Source organism: Pristiophorus japonicus, chromosome 6 (genome assembly GCF_044704955.1).
Source record: "Pristiophorus japonicus isolate sPriJap1 chromosome 6, sPriJap1.hap1, whole genome shotgun sequence".
Classification (NCBI taxonomy): Eukaryota; Metazoa; Chordata; class Chondrichthyes; family Pristiophoridae; genus Pristiophorus; species Pristiophorus japonicus.
In genome coordinates, this window is record NC_091982.1 from 70,141,122 (window position 1) to 70,156,514 (window position 15,393).

General features: G+C 46.3%; 1 protein-coding gene across 2 annotated transcripts in view; it reads right to left on the reverse strand.

The window, feature by feature from the left end:
* Window positions 1-1,136: 1,136 nt before the first annotated feature.
* Window positions 1,137-15,393, reverse strand: part of pabir2 (PABIR family member 2) — a 52,017-nt gene continuing 37,760 nt past the window's right edge. Inside the window, exons 7-10 of one of the 2 annotated variants that reach the window (XM_070882935.1) lie at window positions 14,945-15,009; window positions 13,370-13,434; window positions 6,472-6,568; window positions 1,137-2,397 (exon numbers count right to left, since the gene is read on the reverse strand). In XM_070882935.1, the coding sequence (XP_070739036.1) occupies window positions 2,217-2,397; window positions 6,472-6,568; window positions 13,370-13,434; window positions 14,945-15,009 (408 nt within the window). In that variant the 3' untranslated portion in view covers window positions 1,137-2,216. Of the gene's footprint in view, window positions 2,398-6,471; window positions 6,569-13,369; window positions 13,435-14,944; window positions 15,034-15,393 lie in introns of both variants that reach the window. The other variant, XM_070882934.1, reaches the window with a different exon arrangement.

The following is a 15,393-nucleotide window of genomic DNA, read 5'->3' on the forward strand; positions in this document are numbered from 1 at the left end:
CACGCTGTGGGGTGACCACCTCTAGAAACGTGCAATCCACGTAGCTTTCAGCCTCGCAGATGTACCGCCGCCACTCAAGCTCCAAAACAGGGAGCTCGAGTTGGTGCACACATGGTCATCGCAGCTCCGCGAAGCGTCCAGGACGTCCCATATGCCACAGGATGTGCAATCCACAGGACAGCTGACCTGCCATGCCTCTAGTTAGACTTGGAACTATCGAGCAGAAACAAATTCTAAACCTTAGCAAAACGCACCCAGACACTACTCAGCAATCGACTGATTTAATTAATTAGGTTTTTTTAGATTAAATCTGTAACCCTTAATACCCATACCCAACAAAAATCTCTCAATACAAAAGCAAAATACTGCAGATGCTGAAATCTGAACTAAAAACAGAAAATGCTGCAAATCTCAGCGGGTCAGGCCGCATCTGTGGAGAGAAACAGAGTTAACGTTTCGGGTCTGTGACCCTTCATCAGCACAGGAAAAGTTCAAAATCTAGCAATTTCAGTTTGGAAATGTTCAACTGACCCCCAGCCTCAGCAGCTTTCTGGGGGAAAGTTCCCGATTCCCACTGCCCTTTGTGTGAAGAAGTGCTTCCTGACATCACACTGAACGGCCTGGCTCGAATTTTAAGGTTATGTGATGGGAAGAAGGGACAGTCTCTGCCGTCTGTAACACTCTGTGCAGTGGGGTGCAAGATACTTGTTACTGGTAGATACAAGCTCTGTAATCCATCAGGCAGGCCTCTTTGCACCTTAACATCTACATGTGCAGCTATTATTCTCTGCACTTTTCATGGTTTTATTTTTAATTCCTTCAATGACTTGCAATCTTCATCACTGATAAACACGAGAGGATTCACTCTCAGAACATTATCTGCGTCGTGCGATGAACTTCAGTCTGCAGCCATTCTGTTCCAGCGATATCCCACAATCAGCCGACAGCAGCAGCCTATTTATTCTCTTCTAACTGAAGATGGAAATGTCCAGAAGATGAGAAGGCAGTTGTGGAACGCAGACAGTGCACTGGAATCTCTGCATCAGCTCGTGATCAAGGCCAGTGACAATGTAACAATCAGCACAATGTTAAATAGCAACCAGTCGCAGAAAGATTATCACAAATGCAGATCAAAGTGAAGCTACAGAATCTTTTTATATATACAATATATATATATTTTCAATCAATACAGTATTTCAGAACTCAGCAGTCCCCCTTTGTGAACCCTTGATGCAGATAAAGATGTTGCTAATCAGGATCCAGATAAAGATGTTGCTAATCAGGATCAGCCAAGTGTCCTGGGAAGCAAGGTATAAATCAGGTGGTAACTCCACACAGCAAAATGAAACACGTCTTTACACAACATTCGATCACCACATGGGCAGGGAAAGATCAGAAAATAACAAAATCAAGTTCATGGCAAGACAACAAATCGAGTGTGAGACCACTCATCATTTACTTTACCAGAAGCACGCAAACCGGTTTACGGTATCTATGAATTATACACATACCAATGTTGTGATTACTGTGATGGCAGCTTGGATAGATGTGAAGCACGGTATTAAATTAGGCCAATAGTCTGGTATGTTACACTATGCACAGTTTTGTTAATAGAGTGATTATGAAGACCCACACAGGTGCCTGACAATACAGGTAACTGCGAGACTCTGCTAAAGGTGCTTCTGCAACAATCATTCAATAAAGAAACAACTAAAGTAACTGGATCTGTACAAAAGGACGAAAGGAAATCAAACCCCTTCGATCCACACTGCCACCTCTCCCATTATAGCAAAAATACTATCACCCACTTCCAGGCTGCAATCTCACCATTAACATTTCTGTCATTCAAGCCCAGCATAGAAATCTACTCAACAACGGCTTCAAAATAAATTCAAGTCACGAACCATTTACATTTAGTGCTATTAATAAAAAGTAACACTCCTAAGTATTTGAAAAGGACTGTGTTGTGAAAGTAAAAGTCAGAAGCTTATGATTCTGGCAGGAGAGGTTTCAGAGTCTCTCGGATTCCACGTTTTGGTGCAAAAATTAAATGAACAATTGAGGGAAAAAAAATAAAAAGGGAGAAAATATTTCTCAGAACGACTACAACCAGTTCATTAACACCGACACCTTTCTACACAATGACAGATATTAATGGCACCGCACATTTTACACCAGGTTACAATTGATGCAGACTCTGCTCAGTTTCCAATCGGTCACTTTGTTGAAAGTCCAGAGCCCGCGGTGAAAGACGAGCAGGAATCAGACGTGGTCACTGGTGACTCTCTCACCACGCTGGACTTTGCCGGTGAATCCTGGCTTGAACTCCCATTGCTGCTGTTGCCGTCCAGGCAGTCTGCCGAAAGACTGAGGAACACGTCACCGCTTCGAACCCCACTGCAAAATCAACAAGACAATGGTAAAGCACAACACCAAACAATGTAAAAGTCAGCCAGCTTTTAGCAAAAGGAACCCGGCTGATTTTTCTCAAAACCCGGGGGCAGTGAGATGACCTGAACCAGGACTGAGCAGCAATGTACCCGGATCAGGCCCAGCTGATCCCCACGGAGTTTCTTAGAGTCGGATCCACAGCAGGGCAGTTTTATTCTTTATTCATTCCCAGGACGAGGCCGGCATTTATTGCCCGACCCTATCAGCCCTGAGAAGGTGGAGTGAGTCTGCTCCTAGAACCGCTGCAGTCTGTGGTGTTGCTGGTCCCGCAATAAGCCCCGTTATGCTATGCCACAGGCTGCATTTATAATTCTACATTCAGCAAAACTCCATCTGACTCCTGCTGCAACCGGGCAAGTGTCAAAGACCAGGCTGGAGAGAGACCGGAGTTAAAACATTGAGAGGGGGAAGCGAGGTGAGGCCGGAGGGGATGGCAGGCCAGGAGAGGTGGTTAGGATAATACGAACACAGGAAAATATTCATCTTAATTAAAGGTGCACAACGGAATGCACTATATAAATTTAGCTTCATGTATAGACCAGTAAACTCTATCAGGATATTTCTGTGTGTGTGTGCAAGTGTAAGTCAGGAGTGTGATGGAATACTCTGCACTTGCCTGGATGAGTGCAGCTCCAACAACACTCAAGAAGCTCGACAACATCCAGGACAAAGCAGCCGCTTGATCGGCACCCCATCCACAATTTTCAACATTCACTCCCTCCTCCACCACTGGCGCACCGTGGCTGCAGTGTGTACCATCTACAAGATGCACTGCAGCAACTCGTCGAGGCTTCTTCAGCAGCACCTCCCAAACCCACGACCTCTACCACCTAGAAGGACAAAGGCAGCAGGCGCATGGGAATACCATCACCTCCATGTTCCCCCCCAGTTACACACCATCCTGACTTGGAAATATATCGGTCGTTCCTTCATCGTTGCTGGGTCACAATCCTGGAACTCCCTCCCTAACAGCACTGTGGGAGCACCTTCACCACACGGACTGCAGCGGTTCAAAGTAGCGGTCTGAATGTGCGTGCATGGGCATGTCTCCCTCTGTTCTCGGGGCGGGGGCCGGCCGGGGGCTGGGCGAAGCAGGTCTCAGGCGAACTGGTTGCAGGTTTGTGACAGGAAGCACCAACGACTGTTGGAGATATACCAGGACAGCTGCAGCTTGTTCTGGTGCTGAATCAGAGCAGCTACATAGAAATTTACAGCAAGGAAGGAGGCCATTTGGCCCATCGTGTTTCTGCCTCTACCACCATTTCAGGAAGTGAGTTCCAGACCTCCTCCTATCAATGACTTTAAATCTATGCCCCCTGGTTGATGATCCCCTAAGGTATGTAGGTCCTTCCTATCCGCTCTGTCTAGGCCCCTCATAATCTTACACACCTCAATCTCCCCTCAGTCTCCTCTGCTCCACAGAAAACGCCAGCCTATCCAATCTTTCCTTATGGTTAAAATTCTCCAGACCAGGTAACACCCCCATAAATCTCCTCTGTACCCACTCCAGTACAATCACATCTTTCCTGTAATGCAGGGGCCAGAACTGCACACAGTACCCCAAGCAGTGGCCTAACTAGTGTTTTATACAGTTCAAGCATAACCTCCCTGCCTCAGCTAATAAAGGCAAGTATTCCGTATTCCTTCTTAACCACATTATCTACCTGGTCTGCTACCTTCAGGGATCTGTGGACATGCACTCCAAGGTCCCTTTGTTCCTTTAACTGGTAGGACACTGAGAAGTGTAATGTGTATTCCCTTGCTGGGTTCTCCGGATTGAATTCCATTTGCCACTGTTCTGCCCACCTGACCAGTCCATTGATATCTCCCTGCAGTCTACAGCTTTCTTCCTCACTAACCACACGGCCAATTTTTGTATCATCTGCAAACTTAATCATGCCCCCTATATTGAAGTCTAAATCGTTGATATATAGCACAAATTGAAAGAAAAAGCATACAATGTTGTGAAGATTAGTGATAGGCCAGAAGATTGGGAAAATTTTAGAAACCAGCAAAGGATGACTAAAAATATAATAAAGAGGGAGAACATAGATTATGAAACTAGCAAGAAATATAAAAACAAACAGTAAGAGCTTCGACAGGTATATAAAAAGCAAAAAAGTGGCTAAAGTAAACGTTGGTCCCTTAGAGGATGAGACTGGGGAATTAATAATGGGGAACAGGGAAATGGCAGAGACTTTAAACAAAAATGTTGTATCCGTCTTCACATTAGAAGACACTAAAAGCATCAATAATAGTGGATAACCAAGGGGCTTGAGGGAGGGAGGTAATTAAAACAATCACTAGAGAAAAAGTACCAGGCAAACTAATGGGACTAAAGGCGGACAAGTCCCCTGGACCTGATGGTTTGCATCCTAGGGTCTTGCATTGGTTGTAATCTACCAAAATTCTTATCTATCTCCCGAATTATAGAGTCCCCTATCACTACCACATTTCTATCCTGCTCTCCACCCCCCACTTGGACAGCCTTCTGAGCCATGGTGCCAGAAACATAGAAAATAGGTGCAGGAGTAGGCAATTCGGCCCTACGAGCCTGCACCGCCATTCAATAAGATCATGGCTGATCATTCCCTCAGTACCCCTTTCCTGCTTTCTCTCCATACCCCTTGATCCCTTTAGCCATAAGGGCCATATCTAACTCCCTCTTGAATATATCCAATGAATTGACATCAACAACACTCTGCGACAGGGAATTCCACAGGTTAACAACTCTCTGAGTGAAGAAGTTTCTCCTCATCTCAGTCCTAAATGGCTTACTCCTTATCCTAAGATTATGTCCCCATTATGTTCAATTGGTCTGCCATTTCTTTGTTCCCCATTATAAATTCACCTGAATCCGACTGCAAGGGACCTACATTTGTCTGCATTGTGGCTGTCCTTCCCGCTGTCATTCTCCTTGTCCTCACAGGTAGCGAGTACATCGAGCTGTTGGTCAGGATCAGTGTCTGCAGGACCTCCTTCTCAACCTCTCCTAAATCCCCGCTACCCAGCTCCGTAACAGGCACACCCTCCCCTACCTGAACCTGTGCTTTCCTCTGGGGTGTGACTGTATTCTGGATAAAATTGTCCAGAAATTTCTCCCCCTCCCTTATGTGTCGGAGTGTCTCCAGCGAGGACTCTGAGCCGGAGAGTTTCGAGATGGAGACATCTCGAACTATAAGGGAGTCAAGGGTTATGGGGAACAGGCAGGACAGTGGCGTTGAGGCCAAGATCAGCCATGATCTTATTGAATGGCGGAGCAAAGCTCGAGGGACCGTATGGCCTACTCCTATCTCTTAAGTTCTTACGTAAAAAGCAAGCGACCTAGTACTGGGAACCCCACTGGAAACAGCCTTCCAGTCACAAAAACATCCATTGACCATTACCCTTTGCTTCCTGCCACTGAGCCAATTTTGGATCCAAATTGCCACTTTGCCCTGGATCCCATGGGCTTTTACTTTTCTGACCTGTCCGTCGTGTGGCAAAGCCTCGCTAAAATCCATGTAGACGACATCAAACGTGCTACCCTCATCAATCCTCCTCAAAAAATTAAATCAAGTTAGTCAGACACGACCTTCCCTTAACAAATCCATGCTGACTGGCCTTCTGTTGCCTGAGCCCTAAGCTCTGGAATTCCCTACCTCCCTGCTTCTCTACCCTTTTTTTCCTCCTTCAAGATGCTCCTTAAAACATACCCCTTTGGATCAAGCTTTTGGTCAACTGCGCTAATTTCTATTTATGCAGCTCGTTGCCAAATTTTTATCTCATAATTCTCCTGTGAAGCGCCTTGGGACATTTCACTACGTGAAAGGTGCTATACAAATACAAGTTGTTGTTGTCCTTGATTAATCTACGCCTTTCTAAATGACGATTAATACTGTCCCATTTTAGGACAGATTGCCTCATCAAATCTCCCCCTCCCTTAAACCCCCAGAGGAAAAATCTTTCTGAATACCAGCTCAGAAAAAATGAATGGAATAGACAAGAGTAAGTGAAGGTGTTGTTGGTCTGGGTGCTTACCCGGAGACAAATTCTGGCGATTGAGAGACGTCAGATGACAGCATGTTGGTGGTTCCTTGGAAAAGACGCTTTGGTTGGCTTTCGGATTCCATCTCACCTGGAATTACAAATAAAGACCAATCATTGGAGCTGCAGACACCGTTTCCCTCTGCAAACAGGCTCAGCTGTGGCTCAGTGGGCAGCACTCTCACCTCGGAGTCAGAAGGTTGTGGGTTCAAGTCCCACTCCAGGGAGTTGAACATAAATCTACCTGACACTCCAGTGTAGTGCTGAGGGAGTACTGCACTGTCGGAGTTACCGTCTTTCGGATGAGTCGTTAAACTGAAGATCCTTCTGCTCTCTCAGATGGATGTTAAGAATCCCACGGCACTATTTCAAAGAGCAGTATATAAGTTCGTTCCAGTGTCATGGGCAACATTTATCCCTCAACCAACATCACTAAAAGCCATTATCTGCTCATTATCACATTGCTGTTTATGAGAGCTTGCTGTGTGCAAATTGGCTGCCCAGTTTCCTACATTACAACAGTGACTACACTTCAAAAGTATTTCATTGGTTGTAAAACGCTTTGGGATGTCCTGAGGGTGCTATAGAAATACATGTCTTTCGTTCAAATAAGTGCCAACATTGGGAAGATTACAAGTCACCATCGCAGAGTGAAAGATGAAAGATTTTAGTTATTCATTCTCGGAATGTGGACGTCGCTGGCAAGGTCGGCATTTATTGCCCATCTCTAATTGCCCCTTGAGAAGGTGGTGGTGAGTCACCTTCTTGAACCACTGCAGTCCGTGTGGTGAAGGTGCTCCCACAGTGCTGTTAGGGAGGGAGTTCCAGGATTTTGACCCAGCAACGATGAAGGAACGGTGATATCTTTCAAATTTAGGATGATGTGTGACTTGGAGGGGAACTTGGATGTGGTGGTGTTCCCATGCGCCTGCTGCCCTTGTCCTTTCAAGTGGTGGTGGTGGCGGGTTTGGGAAGTGCTGCCGAAGAATCCTTGGTGAGTTGTTGTAGTGCATCTTGTAGATGGTACACACTACAGCCACACGGTGGTGGAGGGAGTGAATGTTGAAGGTGGTGGATGGGGTGCCAATCAAGCGGGCTGCTTTGTCCTGGATGGTGTTGCGCTTCTTGAGTGTTGTTGGAGCTGCACTCATCCAGACAAGTGCAGAGTATTCCATCACATGCCTGACCTGTGCCTTGTAGATGGTGGAAAGGCTTTGGGGAGTCAGGAGGTGAGACACTCGCAGCACAATCATAGAATAGAATCATAGAAAAGTATGACACAGAATGAAGCCATTCGGCCCATCGTGTCCATGTCGGTCGAAAAAGAGCTACCCAGCCTAATCCCACCTTCCAGCACTAGGGGCTCAATTTTCCCCAAAGCTTTTTTTTGGTGTAGTTGAAGAGTTACACGTTTTTTTGGTGCCCAAGTATGCCAAAAAAACATGTTCAAAGTTTCCCCATTTGATCTCTTCATTTTGGTGCAGCCTAACCTGTCCTTTAGTTTTGGGGGTGGAACCTTGCTCTGTGCCAAAAAGATCGGGTTGCCACGGTAACCAGGGACACAATGCGGGCTGAGGTTGTAAAGTGAAACATACAGGCAGCTCATAACACATTAAAATACATTGCAGCAACTTGCCTCCAATTATTAAAGTCCCCCACCCACCCCCAGATGCCGGTGCCGATTCCCGACCCTATCCCAGGCCGAAGGGCCTCCAGGTCCACTCCCCCGTCCCTATCCCAAGCCGAAGGGCCTCCCGGTCCGCTCTCCCATCCCTATCCCAAGCTGAAGGGCCTCCCGGTCCGCTCCCCCATCCCTAGCCCTGGCCGAAGGACCTCCCAGTCCGCTCCCCCATCCCTAGCCCTGGCCGAAGGACCTCCCGGTCCACTCCCCCATCCCTAGCCCTGGCCGAAGGACCTCCCGGTCTGCTCCCCCATCCCTAGCCCTGGCCGAAGGACCTCCCGGTCCGCTCCCCCATCCCTATCCCAAGCCGAAGGGCCTCCCGGTCCGCTCTCCCATCCCTATCCCAACCCGAAGGGCCTCCCGGTCCGCTCCCCCTTCCCTAGCCGAAGGACCTCCCGGTCCGCTCCCCCTTCCCTAGCCCTGGCCGAAGGACCTCCTGGTCCGCTCCCCCGCCCCTATCCCAGGCCGAAAGGCCCCTCGGTCCGCTCCCCCGCCCCTATCCCAGGCCAAAAGGCCCCTCAGTCCGCTCCCCCGCCCCTATCCCAGGCCAAAGGGCCTCCCGGTCTGCTCCCCCGCCCCTAGCCGAGTGGCCTCCCGGTCCGCTCCCCCACCTTATCCCAGGCCAAATGGCCACCTCCCTCCCGGTCCCCGCACCTAACTATACCCGAAAGGCTTCACCCCCTCTCTCTCCCCTTTCCTGCTGCTGCTGTCCGGGCATCTGCTGCACTTACTTGGGCCGATTTTCTAACTCTCCGGAAGGTTTTTCTGCAGAGGCCACATACGCTGGCCTAAGCACAACTTGAGTAACTCTCAGCTGTCCAAACTTCACTAAACGGCCAGAATTGGTGTAGGTGGCAGGTTATGCCCCCCTTTGGCTGAAAGAAAACCTAAAAAAATGGTAACTAACAGTTACGCTGGTGCAAATTGATCGGGGAAACCGTGGTTTTTAAAAAAAAAACTTAGGCCAAAAAACACAGCCTGCTCCAAAAAAATGGCGCAAATCACTGGGGACAATTGAGCCCAATGTCCGTAGCCCTGCAAGTCACGACTCTTTAAGGGCACATCCAAGTACATTTCAAATATGATGAGAGTTTCTGCCTTTACCACTCTTTCAGGCATTGAGTTCCAAACCCCCACCTCCTTCTGGGTGACATTTTTTTTTCTCATCTCCCCTCTAAATCCTTCTACCAACTTTAAATCTATCCCCCCTGCTGTTGATTCCTCTGCTAAGGAAAATAGACCCTTCCTATCCACTCTATCTACACCCTCATAATTTTATACAGCGCAATTAAATCTCCCCTCAGCCTCCTCTGTTCCAAAGAAAACAACCCCAGCCTATCCAAGCTTCCCTAATAGCTAAAATTCTCCAGTCCTGGCAACATCTTCATAAATCTCCTCTGTACCCTCTCTAGTGCAATCACACCTTTCCTATAATGTGGTGACCAGAACTACACGCAGTACTCAAGCTGTGGCCTAACTAGTGTTTTATATAGTTCAAACATAACCTCCCAGCTTTTATATCCTATGCCTCGGCTAATAAAGGAAAGCATTCCGTAAGCCTTTTTAACTTCCTTATTGACCTTTAGGATCTGCAGACCTGCATGTCAAGGCCCCTCTGTTCCTCTACACCCCTCAGTATCCTCCCATTTATTGTGTATTCCCTTTCCTTGTTGCCCATCCCCAAATGCATTACCTCACACTTTTCCAGATTGAATTCCATTTTCCACTTTTCTGCCCAACTGACCAGTCCATCGAGATCTTCCTGCAGTCAAGAGCTTTCCTCCTCACCGTCAATCACATGGCCAATTTTTGTATCATCTGTAAATTTCTTTACTATGCCCCCTACATTTAAGTATAAATCATCAATATATACTACAAAAAGCACAGGACCTCGCACTGAGCCCTGTGGAACCCCACTGGAAACAGCCTTCCAATAACAAAAACATCCATTAACCATTACCCTTTGCTTCCTGCCTCTGAGCCAATTTTGGATCCAACTTGCCACTTTGCCCTGGACCCCTAAGGCTTTTACCTTCGTGACCAGTCTACCATTTGGGACCTTATCAAAAGCCTTGCTAAAGTCCATATACACTACATCAAACGCACTACACTCATCGACCCTCCTCAAAAATTTCAATCGTTAGTCAGACATGACCTTCTCTTAACAAATCCATGCTGACTGTCCTTGAAAGTGTAGGGGTGAAATTAAAAAGGAAATTAGGAAAGCAAAGAAAGAGCAAGGGAAACCCAAAGATGGTTTATAAATACATTAGCAGCAAGAGGATAACTAAACAAAGAGTAGGGCCTATTAGAGACCTTAATGGTAATGTGTGTAGAAGTGGGAGACGTGGGTATGGTTCTTAATGGATACTTTGCGTCTGTTTTCACCAGAGAGGGGGGTGCTGCAGACATTGCAATCAGGGAGCAGGAGTGTGAAATATTAGATGAAATAAACATAGTGAGAGAGGAAGTATTAAGGGGTAGAGCAGCTTTGAAAGTGGATAAGTCCCCAGGTCCAGATGAAATGTATACCAGGCTGTTAAGAGAAGCAAAAGAGGAAATAGCAGAGGCTTTGACCATTTTCCAATCCTCTCTGGCTTCAGGTGTGGTGCCAGAGAACTGGAGGACTGCTAATGTGGTACCTTTGTTTAAGAAGGGAGAAAGGGATAGACCGAGTAATTACGGGCCAGTCAGCTTAACGTCGGTGGTGGGAAAACTATTGGAAAAAATTCTGAAGGACACGGATAAATCAAGGACAGTCAGCATGGATTTGTGAAGGGAAGGTCGTGTCCGACTAACTTGATTGAATTTTTTGAGGAAGTAACAAGGAGGGTCGATGAGGGTAGTGCGTTTGATGTAGCATACATGGATTTCAGCAAGGCTTTTGATAAGGTCCCACATGGCAGACTGGTCACAAAAGTAAAAGCCCATGGGATCCAGGGCAGAGTGGCAAGTTGGATCCAAAATTGGCTCAGAGGCAGGAAGCAGCGGATAATGGTTAATGGATGTTTTTGTGACTGGAAGGCTGTTTCCAGTGGGGTTCCACAGGGCTCAGTACAGGGTCCCTTGCTTTTTGTGGTATATATCAATGATTTAGACTTGAATGTAGGGGGTATGATTAAGAAGTTTGCAGATGATACAGAAATTAGCTGTGTGGTTAATAATGAAGAAGAAAGCTGTAGACTGCAGGAAGATATCAATGAACTGGTCAGGTGGGCAGAACAGTGGCAAATGGTATTCAATCCAGAGAAGTGTGAGGTAATGCATTTGGGGGAGGGCTAACAAGGAAAGGGAATACACATTAAATGGTAGGATACTGAGAAGTGTAGAGGAACAAAGGGACCTTGGAGTGCATGTCCACAGATCCCTGAAGATAGCAGCCCAGGTAGATAAGGTGGATAAAAAGGCATATGGAATGCTTGCCTTTATTAGCTGAGGCATGAAATACAAGAGCAGGGAGGTGATGCTTGAACTGTACAAAACACTAGTTAGGCCACAGCTAGAGTACTGCGTGCCGTTCTGGTCATCACATTACAGGAAAGATGTGATTGCACTGGAGAGGGTACAGAGGAGATTGGCGAATATGTTGCCTGGACTGGAGAATTTTATCTATGAGGAAAGATTGGATAGACTAGGTTTGTTTTTTTTGCAACAGAGGAGGCTGAGGGGAGACCTTATTGAGGTGTATAAAATTATGAGGGGCCTGGATAGAGTGAATAGGAAGGATCTATTTTCCTTAACAGAGGGGTCAACAACCAGGGGGCATAGATTTAAAGTAATTGGTAGGAGGTTTAGGGGGGATTTGAGGGGAAATATTTTCACCCAGAGGGTGGTGGGCGTCTGTAACTCACTGCCTGAAATGGTGGTAGAGGCAGAAACCCTCATCCCATTTAAAAAGTACTTGGATGTGCACTTGGAAGTGCCGTAACCTACAGGGCTCCGGATCGAGAGTTGGAAAGTGGGATTACGCTGGATAGCTCTTTATCGGCCGGTGCAGACACGATTCTATGATTAATCTGTGTCTCTCTAAATGAAGGTTTATACTGTCCCTCAGAACTGATTCCAGTAATTTGCGCACCACCGAGTTTAAACTAACTGGCCTGTAATTATTTGGTTTATCCCTTCCTCCCTTTTTAAACAAAGGTACAACGTTAGCAGTTCTCCAATCCTCTGGCACCACCCCTGTAGCCAGGGAGGTTTGGAAAATGATGGTCAGAGCCTCCGCAATTTCCTCCCTTGTTTCTTTTAATAGCCTAGCATATATTTCATCTGGTCCTGGCGATTTTTGTACTTTCAAGGATGCTAAACCACTTAATACTTCCTCTCTTACGATGTTTATCCTGTCCAATATTTCACTCTCTTTTTCCTGAACTTCAACGTCGGCATCTTTCCCCTCTTGTGAAGATAGCCGCACATATGCATTAAGTACCTTACCCATGTCCTCTGCCTCCACACATAGATCACCAGTTTGGTCCCTGACAGGCCCTACTCTTTCCTTAGAATACCCAGTCTCTCGCCTGCTCTTGTTGCCACAGTGTGGCTGGTCCAGTTAAGTTTCTGGTCAGTTGCGACCCCCAGGATGTTGGTGGTGTCTGATTTGGCGATGGTATTGCTGTTGAATGTCAAGGGGAGGTCGACAGACTCTATTGCTGGAGATGGCCATTGGCTGGCACTCAAGTGGCGCGAATGTTACCTGCCTCTTATCAGCCCAAGCCTGAATGCCACCCAGGTCTTGCTGCAGGCGGGCACGAAATGCTTCATTATCTGAATTTTGTATTCATCTAACAGCTTTCACCTCCCTAGGAACCCCAATGAATTTTTTTGGGTGGAATGGGGGGGGTGGGGGGGAGTGGTTTGGCACTCTTGTTTGCATACAGCAAGAACGAACAAACAGCAATGAGAGAAATAATTACTGAATAGGCTTTGGTAAAGTTGGTTGAGAGATAAACTTTGGCCAGGACACCGTGGAGAAATGCCCTGCTCTTCTCCCAATAGTGCATTGGGATCTTTTACATCCACCTGAATAGGTCAAAAGACCTTCCTATTTACTGCACTGGTTTCAGACTGGATTCCGTGCTCAAGTCTCAGAGTGGGGTTTGAACCCACGACCTATTGACTCTGAGACAATCAACTGGACATTTCATGGCACTAGACAACAATAGAATCAGCATTTAAAAAAGACAAACAGGCTTGTGTTGATGGAGTTACTACCTTTCCTTTTCAAAGGCCCCAGTGCACTCGGCCTGATGCAGTTGATCGGGCTTTGGCTCCTCCTCCTGAAACCGCAACAGACAGCGATACATTAAAACTATACTCTGATCCGGCCTGACAATTTCAAAACTCCTTTATTAACCCAAGACATGAATAAAACCAGGCAATCTGCAGGAGCCCCGCTACATGGGGGCTTTGATGGGCAGTAATTCTAGGTGCAATGATTACTCTCGATTGTGAACAGGAGGAATCCCCGAGATTACAACACAGGACACGCCAGGATGTTTGTAAAACAATATATTTCAGAACTTTAAATTTAGCAATACTTTCAAATTCATTTTTGCAAAAAGGAATCTTATTCTTTGACGTAAAATACAAAATGTACAATTTACACAAGAACCTTTAGGTTCAAATATGTGAGATAATAAAGCACTGCTGTAAACTCAGAAGTCACGTGGCCCCCCAGTGATGTCACACATTACAAAGAACAAGCTGAACACTGTCCCAGTGAAAACAGGGAACTGGAATAACTATTAAATACGCTGATGGTAGATGCTTGAACTGAGTCGCGAATGCTCACAAACCTCCCCCCCTTCCCTGTTGTGTTTTTAATAACAAAAATCGCACATCAACAGGTATGTAAAAGATTGGCAGTCTTCAAAGTAGAAAAGTCACCCGGTCCAGACGGTCCATCAATGTTCCCTCTATTTTCTTGTGAGTGCGTGGCCCCTTTAAGCGGCTGCACAGTCCATTCAATTTTTCGCCCATGTGGGTTTTTCCAGTTAAAAGCCGGTGAGCGGCCTGCACGGCTTCATTGGAACATTGCAATGCATCCGAGGTTACTGAAGGAAGTAAGGGTGGAAATTGCAGAGGCTCTGGCCACAATCTTCCAATCCTCCTTGGATATGGGGGTGGTGGTAGAGGACTGGAGCATTGCAAACATGACACCCCTGCTTAAAAAAGAGCAATAAACCCAACAACTACAGACCAGTCAGTTTAACTTCAGTGATGGGGGAAACTTTCAGAAACAATAATCCGGGACCAAATTCATTGGAATTTGGAAAACTATGGGTTAATAAATGAAAGTCAGCACAGATTTGTTACAGGCAAATAGTGTTGACTAGATCGATCGAGTTCTTTGATGAAGTAACGGGGAGGGGTGATGAGGTTACTGTGGTTGATGAGTATATGGACTTTCAAAAAGCATTTGACCATGTACCACATAATAGACTTGTTCGCAAAACTGATACCCATGGGATTAAAGGGAGAGTGGCTGAGGGACAGGAAGCAGAGAGTAGTGGTGAACAGGTGTTTCTCAACCTGGAGAGAAGTGTGCAGTGCTGTTCCTCGCGATATTAGGACCACTGCTCTTTTGATGTCTATCAATGAGATGGACTTGGGTATACAGGGCACCATTTCAAAGTCAACAGTGAGGAGGAAAGTAACAGATCTCAGGAGGTCATAGACAGATCAGGGAAATAGGCAGACACATGGCAATACTGCATTCGCAACACTTCAAAGAAATATTAACAAAATATTCGTGATTCGACACAATTCTGATGAGACAGCACTTACGTGGCGAACCTTCGTGTTGGGCTGGGGTTGGGACTCGGAGGGAGGCCATTACTACTCACAAAAATCTGCAAGGAAGGCGAGAAGCATTGCTGGGGGAGGAGGAAAAGTGACAATTCATCAATCTGTAACAGGAAATCCAATCTTGCCAGCAGTGAGTAGGAAGGCTGTAGTGTGTGTAGAGGCTGAATTATATCTAAGAATGCAGACGATTGTACGAAAGGTTGCACCAAATATTCTTCCTATTAATTCAACCTCCACATGCAAATTAATTATGTCAAAGCTGCTGACATGGGTAACTTGAGATTTAATTTGGAGCTCAATTTATCAAACAGAACACCTAGCAATATTTATTGAAAGTTTGCAAATCATCTGCGTCGCAGAACAAGTCGCCAAGAGAATACTTTGCCACTGGAGTTGCCTGGATCATAATTCGGTACCGAACACAAGAA